The sequence below is a fragment of the Procambarus clarkii genome, chromosome 14, assembly GCF_040958095.1.
Source record: "Procambarus clarkii isolate CNS0578487 chromosome 14, FALCON_Pclarkii_2.0, whole genome shotgun sequence".
Lineage (NCBI taxonomy): Eukaryota > Metazoa > Arthropoda > Malacostraca > Decapoda > Cambaridae > Procambarus > Procambarus clarkii.
In genome coordinates, this window is record NC_091163.1 from 45974442 (window position 1) to 45996320 (window position 21879).

The 21879-nt window shown below is 44.0% G+C and overlaps 2 protein-coding genes across 3 annotated transcripts in view; both read right to left on the minus strand.

The window, feature by feature from the left end:
* The window catches only part of LOC123771011 (tripartite motif-containing protein 59-like), a 166397-nt gene that overhangs the window by 41677 nt on the left and 102841 nt on the right, over positions 1-21879 (minus strand). The window lies entirely within an intron of this gene.
* On the minus strand, positions 12705-17584 carry LOC138364630 (uncharacterized). The gene is made up of 4 exons (XM_069324586.1): positions 17549-17584; positions 17325-17438; positions 17160-17216; positions 12705-16954 (listed from the first exon to the last, which is right to left on the minus strand). The coding sequence occupies exon 4, from the start codon at positions 15278-15280 to the stop codon at positions 14360-14362; it is 921 nt and encodes a 306-aa protein (XP_069180687.1). The 5' UTR covers positions 15281-16954; positions 17160-17216; positions 17325-17438; positions 17549-17584; the 3' UTR covers positions 12705-14359.

The window sequence follows — 21879 nt, forward strand, 5'->3', positions numbered from 1 at the left end:
AGCATCTCAATGTAACCTTTATTACTGAAACTGCCTCCGAGACTATCTAAGCTGGCACCAGCTACCAGCCCCCAGGCTATCTGCCCGAGGCAAACATCTCCTGATTACCTGCCCTGACATCTATTAGTCATTGTCAGCGTTCGCCACCGTAATAATTTATATATATACATTAGGCGTTAATAAAACATATTTATTTATTTATAATTTATTTAGTCATCTAATTCTTAGTTTACACAATGTATAATAAACGACTCATTTAGCCCGAAGTTCTAAGAAGCTCACTCCTCAATCCGCTTGTATAATATCCGTCCTATTCATTCCTTATCTCTGTAATAAAGAATAACAGTTTCAGATAGCGTTTACACATGTACAATATTTATCATACACATAAAACCTCGAAACAAATGTACTCACCATTTTCCGTTAGATAATTTTGTTATAGCTTCATTCAGCCAGTCGTCTCCAAGCACATTTTCCAACAAATATCGCTCTTATCATAACACAGCGTTTCATAGCAGCTCGGCATATTTTTAAATAAAGCATAAGATAGCCTCATTACGTTCCTATCATTCTGCATATAATCTCCGTAAGTAAAACTAGTTTCAAATAGCTTTAATGCAGTTTTTAGATCCTTGTTTGAAAGATGGTAACAGAAAAACATCGCATATAGCCCGCATACGTATGTATTTAAACTCTGAAGTCGCTCTGTAAACGTGTATACATCACAGGCTTTATAATAATTTAAAAACTCCGAAATGTAGGGCGAATACACATTTATTCCATATGAATCTAGTATAACTATTTTCCGTTTAGATTTATATACAGCAATCCAGTGACCCATTACTTCCTTAGAGTCTCTTCCTAAGGTATTTATTATAAACATAATCGGCCTATCCTGTATTTGCTTCATTATTCTATATATATCCGTCGCTAAATAGCATCCAATATATTTAGCTTTACTACCCTTCATATTGTTCAATGCCGTATTAATTTGTTTGCAGTTCATGCTCTTGTATCACACACAACTCGCCTATCGGAATAAATTCTCAATACTCCCGTTGTATTTCCGAATAAAATAATAACTTTATTTGATTTCACTGGAACAGCAAATTCTAATGTAATTCTCAGGTTTCCCGAAGCCTCTATAGGAAGGGTATCTCTCAATTCCTCAGGCGTTAGTCTAAATGCCAATAACGTTCTTCCTTTTATAAATGAATTATATGTCAAGGTAATGCAAGCGTTAGAGCCTACTGTATTTTGAGTCTCGTAGTATAGTTTCGAACATTTATTCGGGAACTTGCAAGTTATATTAAATAAGTTTGTCCCATCACGTGTAATATATACATTAGATAAATTGCAGTGATCAAAATAAAGTGGATTAAGTGTATACGCTCCGGATATTGCTTCCATATCCGTCATCATAATAAATAATTTATCTGGGATAATGCTCCCCCATGGCTGGTCAATACTTAATCTCTGCTGCCCATTACCAAGAATGAACGTCTTGTGGAGTGTCTTATCAAACGTATATGTAACTGGCGTATTTTGTTCAGCCAGAGCTCTATTAATAGCCTCCAATCCAGATGCGAATGGAGTTATCCGATCAATCCACATTCTAGCTAGTTTTATGTTAAACTTGTATCCAGATTCAATACTGTTTATAACCCACGGATCACTGTTAAATTCTAATCTCAAACGAATATCAATTCCATCCAAAAGATATTCGCTCAAAGTTGTAATGTCCAATAGCAGTTTAAAGCAACAATTTACTCCCTCAGTTTTTAACTTTAGAAATCTAGATTTAAGGTCTTCTGAGGCATTCTTAAAATAATCTGCATCATATTTTTCAGGAAAAACATCATTATAGAAATACGTCAGTTCTTTAAATCTTACAGCTTTACATTCAGAAAGCGTTGTCATTAGCTTTACATAAGATAAATATGAAAATAGTGAATTAGTTTCCACCACTTGCTCATTTAAATAAACAGTTACAGCTTTAAACATTGTCTGGGACAAACCATTGATTATTGATGCATTTTTAATATCCGCTAAAGCCGTAATTCCGTCAGGTCCCGTTAATTCAACCATCAGTTCTAGCGTCAAGCTCGAAAGATCAATAAATTGTCCCTTAACTCCTGGGATACGGAATTCAATATAAGAATCTTTAAATTTATTGTTAATACTTGAATTCACAGGTAAAATATCCTGTGTCTGTCTTGAAAATATCGTACTTTCAACCATTCTATGCGGATTAACTTTAGGAAAGCCATCGCTTATAGCAGCTGTATAATTTTCTAAAGGAACTTGCAATGCTGCACTAGGAGCATTTACACTCATCATGTCTGCGTCTAGCATACAACTAGTACTGTTTTATGAAAACACGTCTTTATATCTATCCATTTTCTTTATATAGGCAGGTCTTTTCGTTATTCGGCCACCTGCTATCAATTTAGGACCTATACTTTTCAATGTTTCCATACCGCGTTTTCTAATTGAATCTTTCAAAGTACCTTGGCTTGCATTTATATCCTGCAAAACATTCTGTCCCATTGTCAATGCTGCTGGCATAATAGTTTTTAATAGAAAAGGTGTTGCTCTACGAGCTAGACCAGTTAAGAAACTTAATATTCCACCTCCTCTTAAATGTCTTCTAATCAAAAACAGTAATATCGCCCAGTGCTCCACCTCTCTTCCCTCGAGGAGCGATAAATCGCCCTACCTCGTCAACAGACAGCTGTACAAACCCGACCCTCATGTTTAAACATGCCAGGAGAGAATGATAAACTCCCTCTACTCTTACCATTATATATCAATGGGTCTAATATGTAATACTGCAATCGTACATCCATCCTTTTCAAAATATACAGGCTCCCCATCTTGATCTGTTAATCTAATACTGATGCCATCAATATTAGTCGTATTTAAAGGTTTATATAATTTCCTGTGTGTTACATTACTTTGAAACGAAACAACATCCAAGATATTTACAATCTGATTACCAAACATGGTGGGCTGCACCTTATCACAATATACACACAAGAAATCTATACGGCCTACCGGCCTAGGATGATAATAGCATGTATCTTGTACAGTTAACCTGTTATTAGGTAGTTTATTCATAATAAAAATATCATAGGCTTTCCCTACTTCAGCTCCAATAACTTTACATATATTTCGACCGAAAGATAAAGAAATTCGAACAACTAATTTACCATCCTTTGTAATAAATAATTTTAACAACTTCTCACTAAATGCTGCATTAAACTTAATTCGATTAATACTCGAATCATATTTCATATAAACGTCCCCATGGTCTGGGAAATTATATTTAAGTAGGGATTCTATAAAACTCAATGAACTTTTTTAAAATATAGTTGAAATTTCTCTATTTAAAATAGTCGTTAGCTCTATGCAATTATCACTGGCTAAAATATCCGACTTTAAAGTGAAAGACGTATTCACCGTGCTCAAATCAGATAAATTTTTATTAGACACTAGAAGTTGAACTGAAATAAAACTTTCCGGATCATTCCTCTTAACAGCGAAATAAGATGGAGGCAGGAATATATTCTTCAGGCACACTTCATAAGCTTTATTCGGGTCTAAAGGCAGCTGATTATGTAATCTATTTTCAAAAGCATTGGGAGCATTGTTTTTAAATACATCAGTATCAGAGTTACTCGCTGCATATATAACGTAACTATCCATCCTGTAGACTAATAGTAAATGATAAAAATAAACAGAAACTCACCTTAATATGGTATCCAGGTAGACTCTCCATCTCCAGCCTTGATCTTCCTCTTCAAACCCGGAGGAGAAAACACTTGATTTTTCGCATCTACATTTCTAAATAAATTCTTAGGTGTAGAGGTCAAAGAAAAAAACCAGCGTTGAATGTAATGAAACGCCATTTTCTGGGTGAGTCCCGGAGGCTCCCCGGAGCTATCCCAGGCTGTCATGTGTATGGAGTTCTTAGGCCTACCGGGGACCACGGCCAGAACCGGGCCCCCTCAGAGAGGCAAGGGGAGCAATGGCCTATAGAAGCCCCCGTGTAGTTGGAAGCATTCTATGTCTGCCATCGACCGGAACAGGCACCCAGAAAGGTAAGCGCCCCAAAACAAACCCCTATTCTGGTTAAAATTGCTACCTAAAACCGAACTAGTGGATAGAACTCCCCAACCGAAAACAAGCAAACTAGTGTGACGTCACACACTGCCGCGCCGCTGTCTGCGCAGCTCCCCCCTCCCCGGGAGGGGGAAGGGGGAGCCCCAGACCTCCCGCGCCGGCTACCCACACCTCAGTTCTTGAGGCTGGATGTCAAAAACGCGAAAAACCGCCGACCGGAGGGAGGGAGGGATGCCGGGGAGCCTTCGGGACTCACCCAGAAAATGGCGTTTCATTACATTCAACGCTGGTTTTCTGGGGGGAGCCCCGTTGGCTCCCCGGAGCTAACTACCCACAGACAGAAAAAGAGGGACTTACCCGGGAGGCGGTCGTCGCTCACCCCTCAACTCGAAGCCGAGACAACTGGCTGCAACCGCCGACCCAAAGCAACACAGGCCCGACGAGGCCCAGGGACATTCACAAGGTAACGAGCAGCCAGGACCCTGTTCGACCGCCAAAATCCCCGCGCCCGAATATCAGACCAAGACATATTCCCAAAGACGGCAGCAAGAGCCGCGAACTTACGAACGTCATGGGCACGGGGATAGACCGCAGGCTGGCTGGACCTAATAACCCTGCGGACGACCTGAGAGACCCGAACCCGCGAACAGGGAAGAAGGGAAACCGGATCAACCCACAGCACGTCCCTGGACACAGAAGCTGTGGTGCGCAAATAACGGCGAAGCGCCGCAACCGGACACAAAACATGATGCACCCCCGGCCTGACCAACCAAGCATCAACCACCCATGGACCCCTCCGGAACGCAGCAGTCTCATTCTTCGCCAGAAAAGAAGGAGACGGCTGCAAACGAACAAAACTATCACCACGACCAAAAGAGCAGAAACCCCTGCGCCGGAGGAGAGCATGAAGCTCCCCTACCCGACCCCCAGAGGCCAAAGCCAACAAGAAAAGTGCCTTGGAAAAACAATCCTGGACCGAAGGGGCCACAACGAAACGAGGAGATAAAAGGAAAGCGAGCACACTGTCCAAAGACCAGGACGGCTCAGGTGATGCATGAGCAGGCCGGAGGTGAAACAATGCACGAGACAGCTTGCGAAACGGTGCAGACGTAACATCGATACCGAAAGCAAGCTGAAGCGGCTCCGCCAGCGCCGCACGATACGAAGCGACAGTGTTAGGCATAAGATGACGGTCCTGAAACAACCACGAGAGGAAGGACAAAACCACCCGAACAGACAAGGAGCGAACACGACGAAGACGCAAAAAGAAACGGAAGGACCGTCAGGAAACTTCATACTGCCGCCGAGAAGAAGCCCTCAGGTGGGACACCAACAAGGAGGCCACCTGATCACTATAGAGATGATGATAGACTCGAGTCAAAAAAACCATACGCGAAGACTCGAGGAGAAGATCGAACCAGCTACGTGACGTACCGGCCCGATCTGCTGAAAGAGGCGGAGCCGCGGGAAAACCCTCGGGTTCGGACACCGAGCAACCAGCGCCTGAAACCAAGGCTGGGCCGGCCACCAAGGGGCCAGAAGGACAACTCTCCCCCGGTAAGTCTCTAAGCGAGTCAGGACCTGGAGTAACAGCCGAACCGGGGGAAAGAGGTACAGGAACCCCCACCTCGACCAGTCTAGCCGAAAGGCATCGACCCCGACGGCCTCGCAATCGGGGAAGGGCGCCGCATAAACGGGAAGACGCCGCGACCACGCCGACGCGAAGAGGTCCACTTCGGGGCGCCCAAACGTCTGGCAAAGCCAACGGAAGGACTCGTCGTCGACCGTCCACTCCGTGGAGAGGGGAACGAAGCGAGACAGGGCGTCGGCCAAGACGTTGGACACGCCCCGTACGTGAACCGCCAGGAGAGCCAAACCCCGAGAACTCAGCAGACGAGTCACCCGAAGCGACCAACCCCAAAGAGACAAGGACCGCATCGAACCCCCGCGGTTCAGGCAATGAACCACCGGAGAGCAGTCCGAATGGAGCCGAATCGTCGATCCGCGGGCCACCCGAATCCTCCCCAGAGCAAACCACACTGCCGCGAACTCCCGCACCGTACTGTGAGCTCGACGGAAGGACGGATCCCAACGCCCCTGGCCGGCCTGGTGAGCCCTGGTCACAAAACCCCAGCCGAGAGACGACGCATCCGTGTACACATCGAGCGAGGGCTCGGGTAGGCGCCAAGGCACTGAACCCCGAAAAACCCGAAGAGGAAGCCGGTGACGCAGCAACCGACGCAAGTCCCCCGGGGACCAAACTCTGCGATCGCGAGAGAGGCGGAAGGGGGAACCCCGAAGGAACCAGAACAGCCGTCGAAGCCAAACCCGACCCGGCGGGTAGACCACCATCGCGAAGTTCAGGCTCCCGCACAGCCCCTCGAGCAACCGCCGGGTGACCCGAGGGCCCTCCAGAAACAGACAAAGGCGGGACCGCAGCCGCAGGAGAGACTCCGGAGGGAGAGACAAGGAGGCAGTTCGAGAGTCCCACACGAGACCCAGCCAAGTCCGAACCTGAGAGGGAACCAGATGGGACTTCCTCCAGTTCACCAAGAACCCGAACCCGGCGAGCTGAAAAAGAACCAAATCCCTGGCTAGCAAGCAAGCTGACTGGCTGGGAGCCCAAACCAGCCAGTCGTCGAGGTAGGCCAACACCCGAACACCTAGGAGACGCAAACGAGCCACCACAACCCGTGTAAGGCGTGTGAACACGCGAGGTGCCAGGTTCAACCCGAACGGGAGACAACGAAAGCGGTAACTCAGACGCCCCACTACAAAACCGAGCCAGTCCCTGAACCGCGGATGAATCGGGACATGCCAATAAGCGTCCCGGAGGTCCAGGGACACCATCCAAGCACCCGGCTCCAAGAGGAGCCGAACCTGAGACAGCGTAGTCATCCGAAAGGAGGGGCAATGAACCCAGGGGTTCAGACGGGACAAGTCCAGAATGAACCGCAGGTCCGCGCAGTCCCGTTTCAGAACCGGAAACAGACGGGAAACCCATCTGAGGGACGACATCGTTTCGACGACGCCCAAGCGTACCCACTCCAAGACGACTCGACAGAGCGCAGGGGAAGAAGCCTGCCCTGCCAGCCCCGACCCCCCAAAGGGGGGAGGGGCCACCCAACGCCACCGCAGGCCGCGAGACACGACCCGAAAGGCCCATGAATCGTGGGACCAGGCGCGGGCGAACAGGGCAAGCCGCCCCCCCATCGCCCCGTCAAGGGGGCAAACCGCGAAAGGGCCGGCGACCCTTACGAGACCCAGAACCCCGCACAGCGCGAACACCGCGCCGACCAGACGAGGGAGGGTCCGCAGGAGGAGCCAACCCCAAACCTGACACCAGAGGCCTACCACGACGAGAGGAACCCCGAGCCCTGGCACGACCTTTCCGGGAAGACCCACCCCGGGACCCCCGGAAAACCAACAAGTCCGACATCGGACGACAAGCCGCCGACGCAGCCTGAATAAACTGCGCCACGGCCGACTCCCCAAACAGGAGAGGACAAAAAGGTGAAGAACGCCTAAGAGCCAGAGCCCAAGCAGATTCCACGGAGGAACCCAGCACCGCCTGCCGACACGCGAGACGGGAAGCATAGAACAGGGAAACCGCATCCCGCAAAATCGGCGTGAACAGCTTCAACAAGGCAGCCGACGAACGCGCAGCCGAGGACAAGGTGCCGGACCCCGGGACGGACCCAAGCGTCCCCACATCCTCCACGAGCCAATCCGAAGACAGCTCCAGGAGGGAAAAGAACCGCAAGGCCGAACACAAAAGGCCCCGGGCGCGCAAGTCCTCCGCCACGAGCGCCGCTGAAAGGGAGGGAACCTGCACATGGAGCTGAATAACGCCCACATCGCGGGGAAGGGCAGGGGCAAACAAGCACTCATTCAGGTACTCAAGTTCACCCCCCAGGAAAACCTGAAGCACCGTGGAAGCTTCCCGCCACTCCAGCGTGCGGGAACGACAGAAGGAATGCCAGGAATCCAGACCAAACAAGGGGCAGTCTGCTAGCCAGGACGACTCCGGAACCTCGTAACGGAGCCAGAAAGGGAACGAAGTCCCAAACCTGAACGTGGACGGATCCATTTCCGAGGCATAATCCGGGTCACGCAGGAGGTAAGCTGCAAAGGCCGCTCGCACCACACCAGGTTGGATGCGATAAGCCGAAAACCTCCGGAAGGACGGAACCGACGTACCCGGGGGAACACGGAACCGAACCCGGGGAGGGGCCGACACCAAATCCAACTCGTACGCAGAGGGGGGAAAAGAAAACCCCACTCCTTGTAACAATAAGCCCCGCTCAGTGGGAAGAAAAACCCAGGCGGGGTCCAGCGGGGCCCAAGGCCCCCAAGTCAGCCCCTCCCCAGCCTCGAGGTCCGTCACCACAGGACCCGAGGCCGAGTCCTCTCCCCAAGTCCCGACCCCACAAGACAAGGACGGAGCAGCCGGAAAAGCTGGAGGAAGGGGGGCCCACTGGTCAGACCCTGAAGCTTCGGCCGGGAGAGAAGACTCGAATGCCTCTGCCGCCCCCCCCGAAAGGGGCAACCCCCGAAGCTGCCCGAGTCTCGAGATCAAGTAACCCCTGCTCCGACCCCGAAACCCTCAGACGCTTCGGGGCCGGAAGCAGGGGCGGGGGACCAGAACGAACAGAAGGGGAAGGACGAGGAGGTGCGGACTGAACCAGGATCGAAGTGACCCCACCCCCAAGTCCGGGTCTCGAAAAGCAAAGCGGGGCAGCCCCGGGGCGTCCGGGGAAGCAACCAACCGAGCGCGTTGCAACAGTCGAAACCTAGACTGCAACGCACGTGCCGCCTGTACCCGAATAGAATCATCAGAGGATTGGGTAAATTGAGTCACAAGCAAGCAGCAACACTCACAGGACTCAGGGTCGAAAGTATCACCAACCCAACAGGCAGCGTGGCAGAGGCAAAAACAATGAGGGTCACCCTGAGACAAGGGGACCGAGCAACCCTCAAACTCGCACACAGCGAGTGGGGACTCCGGGGTCACATCCATCGGACCCACGCACCCCCTAGGGGATTCCCAGGGTCCTGAGCGTTTACTTTAAGAGGACTCGCGCTCAGGTAGTCCCAGGCAGGGTGCTGCAAACCGGCGCCAAAAACTACCAAGCAAACTTCTAAAGCTGAACCCCAGGGACGTGTACACTCACGGGGACCTAGCAGGGGGCGCCACCGAGGAGAACAGTGGAAGGGCAAAAACAAACTGAATAAAATGACAGAACCCCCCACCAGGCAAAAACAAAAAGAAAAACAAAACCCCGCAAGAGGACAGCGAACCCCAAGGAACAGAGCCGGCCGCGATGTCGGGAAATACAAGCTGAGCAGCACCCTGCGCCCCTACTAGTGCAAACTGCCTCTTACCTGCCGGTAACAAGGGAGAACAGAACACCCAAGAGCCCAACAGGCGGCCGAAAAACCGAAAGGGAAAACGGACCAGCAGAGGCAGACCCCGAGGAGCCTGTGGAAGGTGGCCCCAAGCCCCAAGGGCAGTACTTACAGGGCACCTAGGGAAGGCAGCCCTAGGCGCATGCAGCCCGAGTACTGAAGATAACTCCTGGCTCTCGCACCCACAAAACTAACACCACACGCAAAGCACAGTGCAGTAGCGACACTGGAGCCAGAGCACACGACCATCGCCTATAGCATCAGCCTCAAGAACTGAGGTGTGGGTAGCCGGCGCGGGAGGTCTGGGGCTCCCCCTTCCCCCTCCCGGGGAGGGGGGAGCTGCGCAGACAGCGGCGCGGCAGTGTGTGACGTCACACTAGTTTGCTTGTTTTCGGTTGGGGAGTTCTATCCACTAGTTCGGTTTTAGGTAGCAATTTTAACCAGAATAGGGGTTTGTTTTGGGGCGCTTACCTTTCTGGGTGCCTGTTCCGGTCGATGGCAGACATAGAATGCTTCCAACTACACGGGGGCTTCTATAGGCCATTGCTCCCCTTGCCTCTCTGAGGGGGCCCAGTTCTGGCCGTGGTCCCCGGTAGGCCTAAGAACTCCATACACATGCCTGATGCCAAAGTCTGACATTAGCATATCAGCCTGGGATAGCTCCGGGGAGCCGACGGGGCTCCCCCCAGAAAACAACTTGACTATGGGCAATTTATCTTCTGGGAATAACAATTTCGGAGTGCACATCCTGCCTATATCATCATCAACAATATTGATCCCAGTAACTGGTGATGTAATGTTCCCTTCCTCATCCCACTTTACAAGTCCGGTTGTATTAAAATAATTTAACAGGGAGACTGCAAAATCATAATCCTTAAGCTTTAATCTTAAGTCTATCAAGTGTTGTATAACAGGATTTGTTCTCACTGTCGTCGTAGGCTTCTCAACACTTACTGCCGTAGGCTTCTGTTGATCAATAGCTTTTCGTGGTACAAGATAGAATTCTTTCATTATTCCTTATTAAATAGCCTTGAAATAAAATTTATAGCTATGGGAAGTAAAATGCCCAATAAATTACCTCCTCTTTTACTTGTTAATATGTCTTTCTTGAGTGAAATAGCCTTCTTCTTACAGGCTAATGTATGGAGTAGAGCTCTATATTTAGAAAGTCTCTTTAAAATAGGCTTCCCAACTTCAATTTTATTTTTTAAGAAATTATTAAATATTTCAGATAGGCAAAGTATATGTTCCTTTTTAAGAGTCTTAATTAACTTTTTCCTAGAATTATAACCTAATCTAGCTAATAGTTCAATAAATCCACGATACTTGCTAAGGGCTGCTTCTTCATAGTTTCTTCATGTCATCTGAATTCACCCACTGATCAAATGAACTGTCGTAACCGGCGTATCTAACTTTATATAAAGTAGTATTACCAACTTTACGTTTACTTATAATTCTCTCAATTTCAAATGTATCTGACAAGTAGGTGGGAGTCAACTCCTCTCTATAAAATCCGCCTTCTATAAGTCTATTATTTAAGTCCTTTAAATAATATAAAGGCACAGGTTGTTTAGTATCAATTTGAGCAATAGTAAATATTTCCTTAGTGTTCTGTTGATGAAAACCTCTTTTGAACTTTGAAATACAATTAGATAAGGCAAGCCGTACTGTATCTCCCACAGACAGATGATTACTGATGCGTGGCTTAGTCTGCTGCTCTCCTTTATACATGAGCTTAAACTGCCTAGTCACATCTTGAGGCGAAGATAAAGCATGTACATCAATAGGTATTTTCCCCTTTAATCCTCTATGTGGTGTTCTATTATACGTTTTAGCCATATCAGGTAAAACATTTATATAGGTTAAGGTGTTATAAGCCGTTAAATATTTATATATCTTAGTTTTCAATGTTCTTATAAATCTCTCTGCAATGCTGGCTTTAGTTTCCTGAGAAAATACACTGTACAGTTCAATGTTTTTACTGTCTAACAATCGTTTCATATATTTATTATAGAATTCACCGCCCTTATCAGTGTTAAGCTTCCTTACACCTTTTCATGAAGGTAAATCCAGAATAGCTTTCATGGCTTCACTTACACTCTGACCTGATTTAGTGGATAGTGGAACTACATGTGCAAACCTTGAAAATATATCAACACAAACTAATAAATATTTAATATCATTGTTGTGCTTAGCTAACAATGTCATATCAGCCAAGTCACTGGTAAAGAAAGCTTTAGGTCTAGGTGCTAAGATACGTCTTCGTTTAAATTTACGTTTTTTTAATAGATGTAAGGTATATGCATTAGACGTTTTTAAATAGTCTTTCACATCTTTTATAGTTAATTCAGGGATTGTTTTCTTTGCAGCCTTATACAATTTTAAAACGCCACCAAACCCACCTATGGACTTGGGGTCATTGTATATCTTATTAAGAGTTTGTGTAATGTTCACCATTGATACACTATTTCATATGGGGGTTCATTTACAATATTTCCCCTAAATATTATGGATTCGGGTGTTTTAACGCCCAAGTCAACAAGTAAATACCCATACTGTCGAGAAATCACTTTCTTATATATATCTAAAAATTTCTTGGCATCTTGTTTTCCGAATATTTGCCTGCCTAATGTTTCTATCTGGGACAAGTCTCTTGATTTAAGCAGAATAAAATGAGATGCATTTAAACTTATAGATCTAGAAAATTTCCCACTGAAAAATATATTTTGGGTTATAAAAATAACAGAGATGTTCTCATGCCGTCCCTTAGTAAATATATCACTTACTATTTTAGAGTTTGTAGATTCAACATACAAGTCATCATAAACGACTAATATATGAGATGTGTCCTCTGGATCCCGATCGTCTAAAGGGTTTACAATTTCAGAGTAAAAAGATATCTTATGTTTAATGAGTGGATTAGTTCTCAACTCTTTATACCCGCTTCCACAGATAATTATTTTTGCAAAGTTCTGCTGATATTTCTCTATCATTTTAGTACATAAATAGCTCTTCCCACCATTTGAAAATCCAGCAATAATAATTCTTGACGGTTCACTAAATATATTCAACTGGGTTTCAGTAATAACTTTTTTCTGCCCTTCCATGTTGCTAGGATTCAATAGACTAACTACAAATATATAATGAAAGTAGTATTTAAACGAAATCTACATTCTAGTTTTTATTTTAAACATAACCAATAAAATCATAGTCATAACATATCCAATACAGTAATAAAATCATAGAATATACAATATCAAAATATCATAGCAAATAAAATCATAGTCATAACATATCCAATACAGTAATAAAATTATAGAATATACAGTAACAAAATAAATTACTGTATAGTCATAACATAGCCATTTGATCATATCCAATACAGTAAGAAAATCATAGCCAATACAATATTATAGACATTTGAATATAGTCATTTCATATCAATTACAGTAACAAATCATAGCCAGTACAGTACCAAAATAAATCATAGTCAATAGAATATAGTTATAGATAATACATAGACAATACAGTAACATAGACTTAGTTGTTAGGGAATAATTGCTGAGCGACTCTATCCCGCTTTTCCCAAAGATTAAAAATGGGGAACAATTGACGTCTTGGTTGTGGATTATCTACAATTACTGGATCCTCTACCTGCACCTCTTCCTCTACCTGCACCTCTTCCTCTACCTGCACCCCTTCCTCTACCTGTACCTCTACCTGTACCTCTTCCTGTACCTCACGCTCTGGAATGTCTGGGTGACCGTAAGCTAATGACTCTGTGGGACTAATGAGGTACCTCTTGTCATCAAAAGCTGACAGACCGCTCTTAGTTGTTTTACACGTGCATATCTGTCCATTAACATTACGAATGGATCGGGATACAAAATTAAAAGTTGTATTTGTCTCTATTGTGTTATTTTCTTTTGTTGGTGATAAGGAATCCCTTTACATTTACATAAATGTTCATTATCAAGGGTTAGGAGAGAGTAAGTTTTAGGCTTGAGTGCAATTAATTCAGTTATAATTTTCTGCTTTACTTCTGACTTGAGGAGTCCTAATTCACCTTTGCGAGTAGCTGAATACATGGGATGATCTTTGTCAAAATTACTGAAATCCATATAATCTACTAGATGAGCTTTTGTCATTTCTTGGAAAGCATCTTTACAGGTCAGAGTAAATATGAATGAGTCTGTATCCGTATAAATTAGTCTAGCTCTCTCCCCATAATGGGCTTTAACTACATTATACCAGAACTCGTATAAACGTCTCTTGGCTATCTGCAAGATCTGATATCCCATGTAAGAAGGAGTGGTAACTTTAAGGATGTCTTTCATTACTGTACAGAGAACCCTATCTGGACCTAAAGAGACAGCTCGTTTATACAAAGGGTTTCTTGCATGAGTTAAGAATGAATGTTTTGTCGTTACTAGATGGTGAGTATTAGCATATCGATATATATTTGTCATTGATTTCCCGTACAGACTATTACTTATGAGTTTAAAGGCTTTTTCTTTAACTTTACAGGTGGTATTGGCTCGTTCTCGAATGTTGGTTGAAATAAAATCTTTTAAATAGGGAGCCTGTTTAAATTCATAGATTGTTTTTACTCGTTCAACTTCTAGTCCAAGTTTTAATAGCAATTGCAGGAAATCAAGGCTTACTAAGTAGTTGTTTTGGGGCAAGTGGGATGCAATTAACTTAGTATTTTTAGGTGGGAGTTTACGCTTTTCATCATTAAGGGTTTTCTTACTGTACTCTGATAAAAACTCCTCAGTTATATTAGTATGAGACAGTACAAGGGGCAGATCATCAGTATACCTGGCTACCTCGGGAGATACATGTTTTGTATCGCATAAAATCCAATAACCTTTGTCTTGATCACAGGGGATATGTTGTAACCTTGCCCTAATAAGGTATCCCGCTCAAGGTCAGTTAATTGTCTAATCCCTCCCTGGGGAAGTACCTCAGCCATGCACGCTGCATATAGGCTGTTGAAGTCGAGGTACAAAATGTGAGTATCGTCATCAGAGCTAGGGTTAGATGTAGTGTGCTCGTTAACAGCCTGTGTAAATTGTCTTATTGAAGATGTGAACCCCCCTCTAAGATTCCTTCTCAACAAATCATATACATTCTGATCATACACATAGTCAAGTACAACTTTTGATTTAAATAAGAACGCTTCCCAAGCATAACTAGGAAGTGATACATAGAAAACAATATCTAGTTCATAAATTTCTTTCAGTGATGTTCGCCAAAGTGTAAATATATCAACTAACATTCCTACGTCAACTTTTAAATATAACATGAGGTAATCCTTGATGTTTGTACAGTTCCCTAAATTAAATACTTTAAGAGCATTGTTATAATCTTCTTCAGACAGTGGAGCGTCATGTAAAACATTGTAAAACTTATCTCGCGACGGGAGCTGAGGTTCGTCTAACACGTCCATGGAAGAAATATAATCATAACATAGGCTTTGTTTACCTTTAATTAACAGAGCTTTAGCTTCATCGGATACGCCATTTAGTATGTGTTCAGTATACTTGGTGGGTTTCTTACTGGCAACGTGCTCTTTTGCTAAGGTTCCTAATGACCCATTAAGGAGAGCTAGGCTATCTAGGAATTTAAGTTCACCTATGATGACTTGCATAAATTTCAATCCTTCCTTGGTTAGAATTTCTACATCGCGGTGAGGATTTTTTGGGCAGTTCTTTAAGTATAATTCCAAGATCATAGGCAGCATTATGGGAAAATGTGGTCAAATATCTACGAGCATTTTTACATTGTAAATTGCAACGAGCACAATAAGCACCTAAGTAATTATTTTCCTGAATAGCATGATTATGATGTCTATGTTTATCTTTCTTATTCTTGAAAGTTTGATGACACAATTGACACGTATTTTGTCTTTGAAACATTCTTTCCTGTTCTCTAGACAAGTTCTTAGGGAAGTTGGGGAGCTGAGCATGAATAGCTTTCCATAAGGCTTCTAGCTTTGTAATAAAATGATTAACCGCGTCTGGACCTACGTAAGAATACGTTTCTACGACATTGAATTCCCTGTCTAAAATCATGTAAACATAAGCAATTGCTTTATGCTTACATTCCACCATGCCTCTAGGATTTTGACGGTCTAAACGACATTCAAAATCGTAATAGGCGGTGTGAGTTGGGCTATAGGTCCTACCGTAATTTTTAAAAATTATTTTATCATTAGGATTATAGAACGAAAATACTTGGGATACAGTGCATGACTCTTCGTGAGCCTGAATTTCATCTAAGGGGGCATGCAAAAGGCAAATTTTGCAGAATTTATGAGTGTTAGGAATCCTTCCAGAGTGGTGGTTAATACTCTTTACAAATTTATCAAAGTCCTTGATCAGGCAAAGATGCTTGCCTTCTAATAACAACAAAGGGACTTTATCGACATACTTTTCCTGGCTTTTCCTAGCTAAACTAAGATAGCATCTGTTACTTTCATGAGTTACTGTATAAATATAAATAGAAATTTTGTTAAGCTTCTCTATTTTCTTAAGATTATCAAATGATACAGGGAATCTGGTTTCATCTGCCCATACTACGAATCTTCTACACCATTGAAGGTTTTTGTAATGATGTCTAACGTTATTCATAGTCCTGCCCAATGCTAAGTTTTTATACGCCGCAATGCACTGTAACAAACACTCATCTCCTTCACTTTCAGGATTAAATACTGATTCTTTACCCCTTAATTTTGCAGGATATGGTATATATGATCCAAGGTGCATAGGGTGGCGAATATATGAAAAATTAATGGCAAAGCCCGAAATGGAATGAATTCCTACACTTGAGGATTGGAAATTTTTTAGGCATTCGTCAATTTTAGCAGACATTTCGTCAACCCATGAATTTATGAGAACTTCCACCTCTTCCTGTGTAACAGTCTGAGTTTCGCCTCTAACTGAAAATACTTCGTCTAATATTTCATATTGATCGTCGGCATGATTAAGTTTTTGCAAAATTAGGCTTACGTCAGGGTAAATGTGAAATGAGGGAGGGAATTCTTCCTGTATTAGTCTGAACTGATTGTCTATATATTCTATAAAAAATTCCCTATACCTATTTATATATACGCTGGGGTCAGCGTCTAAATGACCGGGAATGGAGAATGAATGTCTCGAGAATGATCCTTCGAAATGGCGTATGACTTCTAACACTCGCGGAAAAACGTTATCTAAGTTAAGTACCTCTGGGGAATCTGGAGCGTTGACTTCTTCATCTGATATGTCATGAACAGGGAGTTGATTGTCTTCTTCTTCATCTGAGGAAGCCTGCAGGTTGCCGTCTGGTGCATCTTCTTCTAGCACCTGGGAAAGCTGGGGTTGACTGCGTACAGGCGTGCTTCACTCAGAGGGTTGGGTTGAATCCAGGGGCGATTCTGTAATATAATATTAGCAATGAATAAACGTTAAGAGGAAAGCAAATTTGAAAACATTAAGAGGATTTGAAAACCTTAATAGGAAAACAATGTTGTAACTTTAAGAGGAAAATATCGTCTAAATAAGAGGATTTATTAAGAGGAAAAACAAAAAGTCTAAATAAGAGGAAAAACTGAAGTACAGATAAATAATAATATTACTTACGAGCTGGGATGTTGATTCCACCAAGTATGAGATTCTCTTGATCACGAATAGGAACTCCTGTAATGGAAACATTTTTCTGTATGAGTACATATTACTTGTTTATACACTTGTTAAAATATACAATTATTAACTTTTTAAATTACGAAAATTATTGTGAAAACGTACGGTTATTTACGATGCGACGGCGTTTGGGTGGAGGTTCAATGACGTTTCTGGCTTCGGTGGGAGGTTCCTGGTTAACGGACCAACGACAGTACGGGCAGGAAGTAGAACCATGAACTGAAATAAGAATAATATATATAAATTAACTGTCTGTATGTATGTATGTGTGTTTCAGATATATATTTTCTTTGAAAGTTTATTGAATGTGCGTGAAAAGTGGTACTTACGATTTGCACAATAGAGTTGTCCACAGCTGGTACAGGTTACGTCAAAATGTCCAGGCGGCGTAGACCCGTTGCATCCTATACAGTACAGTCTGCATTCTTGAAGAGCGTTGATGGACATTTCACCTAGGCATGTTAAACATCGTGTTTGACACACATGCCTGATTTCGTTGTTGAGAGGAGACAGGCACAGGACACACAGTGACATGATGATATGACTATGCTGGGAGAACCTTGTGAACAGGATGAAGATTGAATGTTGACTGAAAGTGTAGGCCTCTAAGACTTTGGCCTTAGGCGATCTGAGGGGGCCCCCGAATGAGCGTAATAACAATAGTGTGTCCCTGAGTGAGCGTTTGGCTGTTTTATTAATAGCGAGAATGATTGGCGAATACTGGGATTAAACTCTTTATTATAAATTGTGTAAACTAAAATTAGATGACTAAATAAATTATAAATAAATAAATATGTTTTATTAACGCCTAATGTATATATATACATATATAAATTATTACGGTGGCGAACGCTGACAATGACTGGTAGATGTCAGGGCAGGTAATCAGGTGATGATTGCCTCGGGCAGATAGCCTGGGGGGGGGGGGGCAGGTAGCTGGTGCCAGCTTAGATAGTCTCGGAGGCAGTTTCAGTAATAAAGGTTACATTGAGATGCCTCGGTTGATTTGTGTAAAACTGACTGGTTAATGAAAAAAGGGAATAAAACATTACGATGTCAGAAAAATAGGAAGAGAGAATAATATGAAGAGGAGAGAGAGAGAGAGAGTGGACGGACGGTCCAGATATTATGGAGAAGATAAGATAAGATAAGAGGTGACCTGCATGCGGCGTCTGGCTGGCTGGCGTAAGGTAAATACAGGTGACGCGAGAGATTGTGAGGTAAGGGGGGGGGGAGGGAGGGGGGATGGCAGGGAAATGAATCAGATATATAGCAATATACTAGTTTCTAAGTAAGAAACAAATAAGAACTTTTAACAAAACTCGTATGACATTATTTCATGATAAGAACTTTAACAAACTTCTAAAGTCTCAGAAATTATTTTCATCATAAGAACTTTAACAACCTCGTATGACATTATTTTCATTATAAGAACTTTAACAACTTCTAAAATCTGTGACTGACAAAACTAAGACTTTGGCCTTAGGCGATCTGAGGGGGCCCCCGAATGAGCGTAATAACAATAATGTGTCCCTGAGTGAGCGTTTGGCTGTTTTATTAATAGCGAGAATGATTGGCGAATACTGGGATTAAACTCTTTATTATAAATTGTGTAAACTAAAATTAGATGACTAAATAAATTATAAATAAATAAATATGTTTTATTAACGCCTAATGTATATATATATATATATATATATATATATATATATATATATATATATATATATATATATATATATATATATATATATATATATATATATATAAATTATTACAGTGGCGAACGCTGACAATGACTGGTAGATGTCAGGGCAGGTAATCAGGTGATGATTGCCTCGGGCAGATAGCCTGGGGGGGGGGGGCAGGTAGCTGGTGCCAGCTTAGATAGCCTCGGAGGCAGTTTCAGTAATAAAGGTTACATTGAGATGCCTCGGTTGATTTGTGTAAAACTGACTGGTTAATGAAAAAAGGGAATAAAACATTATGATGTCAGAAAAATAGGAAGAGAGAATAATATGAAGAGGAGAGAGAGAGAGAGAGAGAGAGAGAGAGAGAGAGAGAGAGAGAGAGAGAGAGAGAGAGAGAGAGAGAGAGAGAGAGAGAGAGAGAGAGTGGACGGACGGTCCAGATATTATGGAGAAGATAAGATAAGATAAGAGGTGACCTGCATGCGGCGTCTGGCTGGCTGGCGTAAGGTAAATACAGGTGACCCGAGAGATTGTGAGGTAAGGGGAGGAGGGGGGGTGTAAGGTATATGAGCGGGAGATGTAGGTGGAGGGAAAGGTGAGGGAGGGGGGATGGCAGGGAAATGAATCAGATATATAGCAATATACTAGTTTCTAAGTAATAAAGAACTTTTAACAAAACTCGTATGACATTATTTCATGATAAGAACTTTAACAAACTTCTAAAGTCTCGGAAATTATTTTCATCATAAGAACTTTAACAAACTCGAATGACATTATTTTCATTATAAGAACTTTAACAACTTCTAAAATCTGTGACTGACAAAATTTACCTGAAAACCCTGGCTCATAAACACGAATTTGAATTTCTCCCATAAGAACTTTAACAAACTTCTAAGTCTCGGAAATTATTTTCATCATAAGAACTTTAACAACTTCTAAAATCTGTGACTGACAAAATTTACCTCAAAACCCTGGCTCACACGCGGGATATTGGACCTCAAAACCCTGGCTCACACGCTTGATATTGGACCTCAAAACCCTGGCTCACACGCGGGATTTTGGAACCTGAAAACCATGGCTCACACACGGGATTTTGGACCTGAAAACCATGGCTCACACAGGGGATTTCCCCCCCCCCCCAAAAAAATCCCCTGTGCGTTGCCATCCCTACTACTCACACTCACAACCACCACACACACAACCACCACACACAACCACCACACAACCTCCACACACACAACCACCACACACAACTACCACACAACCTCCACACACACAAGCACCACACTCACAACCATCACACACACAAGCACCACACTCACAACCATCACACACACAACCACCACACTCACAACCACCACACACACAACCACCACACCCACAACCACCACACTCACAACCACCACACACACAACCATCACACACACAACCACCACACACACAACCACCACACACACAACCACCATACACACAACCGTCACACACAACCACACACACAGGGCCTCGTAGCCTGGTGGATAGCGCGCAGGATTCGTAATTCTGTGGCGCGGGTTCGATTCCCGCACGAGGCAGAAACAAATGGGCAAAGTTTCTTTCACCCTGAATGCCCCTGTTACCTAGCAGTAAATAGGTACCTGGGAGTTAGTCAGCTGTCACGGGCTGCTTCCTGGGGTGTGTGTGTGCGTGTGGTGTGGAAAAAAATAAATAAATAAAAGTAGTTAGTAAACAGTTGATTGACAGTTGAGAGGCGGGCCGAAAGAGCAAAGCTCAACCCCCGTAAAAACACAACTAGTAAACACACACACACAACCACCACACTTACAACCACCACACACTGGCCAACATAAGAACTGCCTTCAGAAACTTGTGTAAGGAATCTTTCAGAACCCTGTATACCACTTATGTAAGACCAATCCTGGAGTATGCAGCTCCAGCCTGGAGTCCATACCTAGTTAAACACAAGACAAAGTTAGAGAAGATTCAGCGGTATGCCACCAGGCTCGTCCCGGAACTGAGAGGATTGAGCTACGAGGAAAGGCTAAAGGAGCTGAACCTCACATCCCTGGAAAACAGAAGAGTAAGGGGAGACATGATAACCACCTACAAAATTCTCAGGGGAATTGACAGGGTGGACAAAGACAAACTCTTCAGCACGGGTGGGACACGAACAAGGGGACACAGGTGGAAACTTAGTACCCAGATGAGCCACAGAGACGTTAGAAAGAATTTTTTCAGTGTCAGAGTAGTTAATAAATGGAATGCACTAGGAAGTGATGTGGTGGAGGCTGACTCCATACACAGTTTCAAATGTAGATATGATAGAGCCCAGTAGGCTCAGGAATCTGTACACCAGTTGATTGACGGTTGAGAGGCAGGACCAAAGAGCCAGAGCTCAACCCCCGCAAGCACAATAAGGTGAGTACACACAACCATCACACCCACAAACACCACACACACAACCACCACACACACAACCACCACACTCACAACCATCACACACACAACCATCGCACACACAACCACCACACACAACCACCACACTCACAAACACCACACACACAACCACCACACTCACAACCACCACACTCACAACCACCACACACACAACCACCACACTCACAACCATCACACACACAACCATCACACACACAACCACCACACTCACAACCACCACACCCACAAACACCACACACACAACCACCACACTCACAACCATCACACACACAACCATCACACACACAACCACCACACACACAACCACCACACCCACAAACACCACACACACAACCACCACACTCACAACCACCACACTCACAACCACCACACACACAACCACCACACCCACAAACACCACACACACAACCACCACACTCACAACCACCACACACACAACCACCACACACACAACCACCACACACACAACCACCACACACACAACCACCACACACACAACCACCACACACACAACC

What these genes read in the sequence shown, in the direction of transcription:
- LOC138364630 (XM_069324586.1), bottom strand. Translation starts at nt 15,280, where the DNA reads ATGCTGCCTATGATCTTGGAATTATACTTAAAGAACTGCCCAAAAAAT.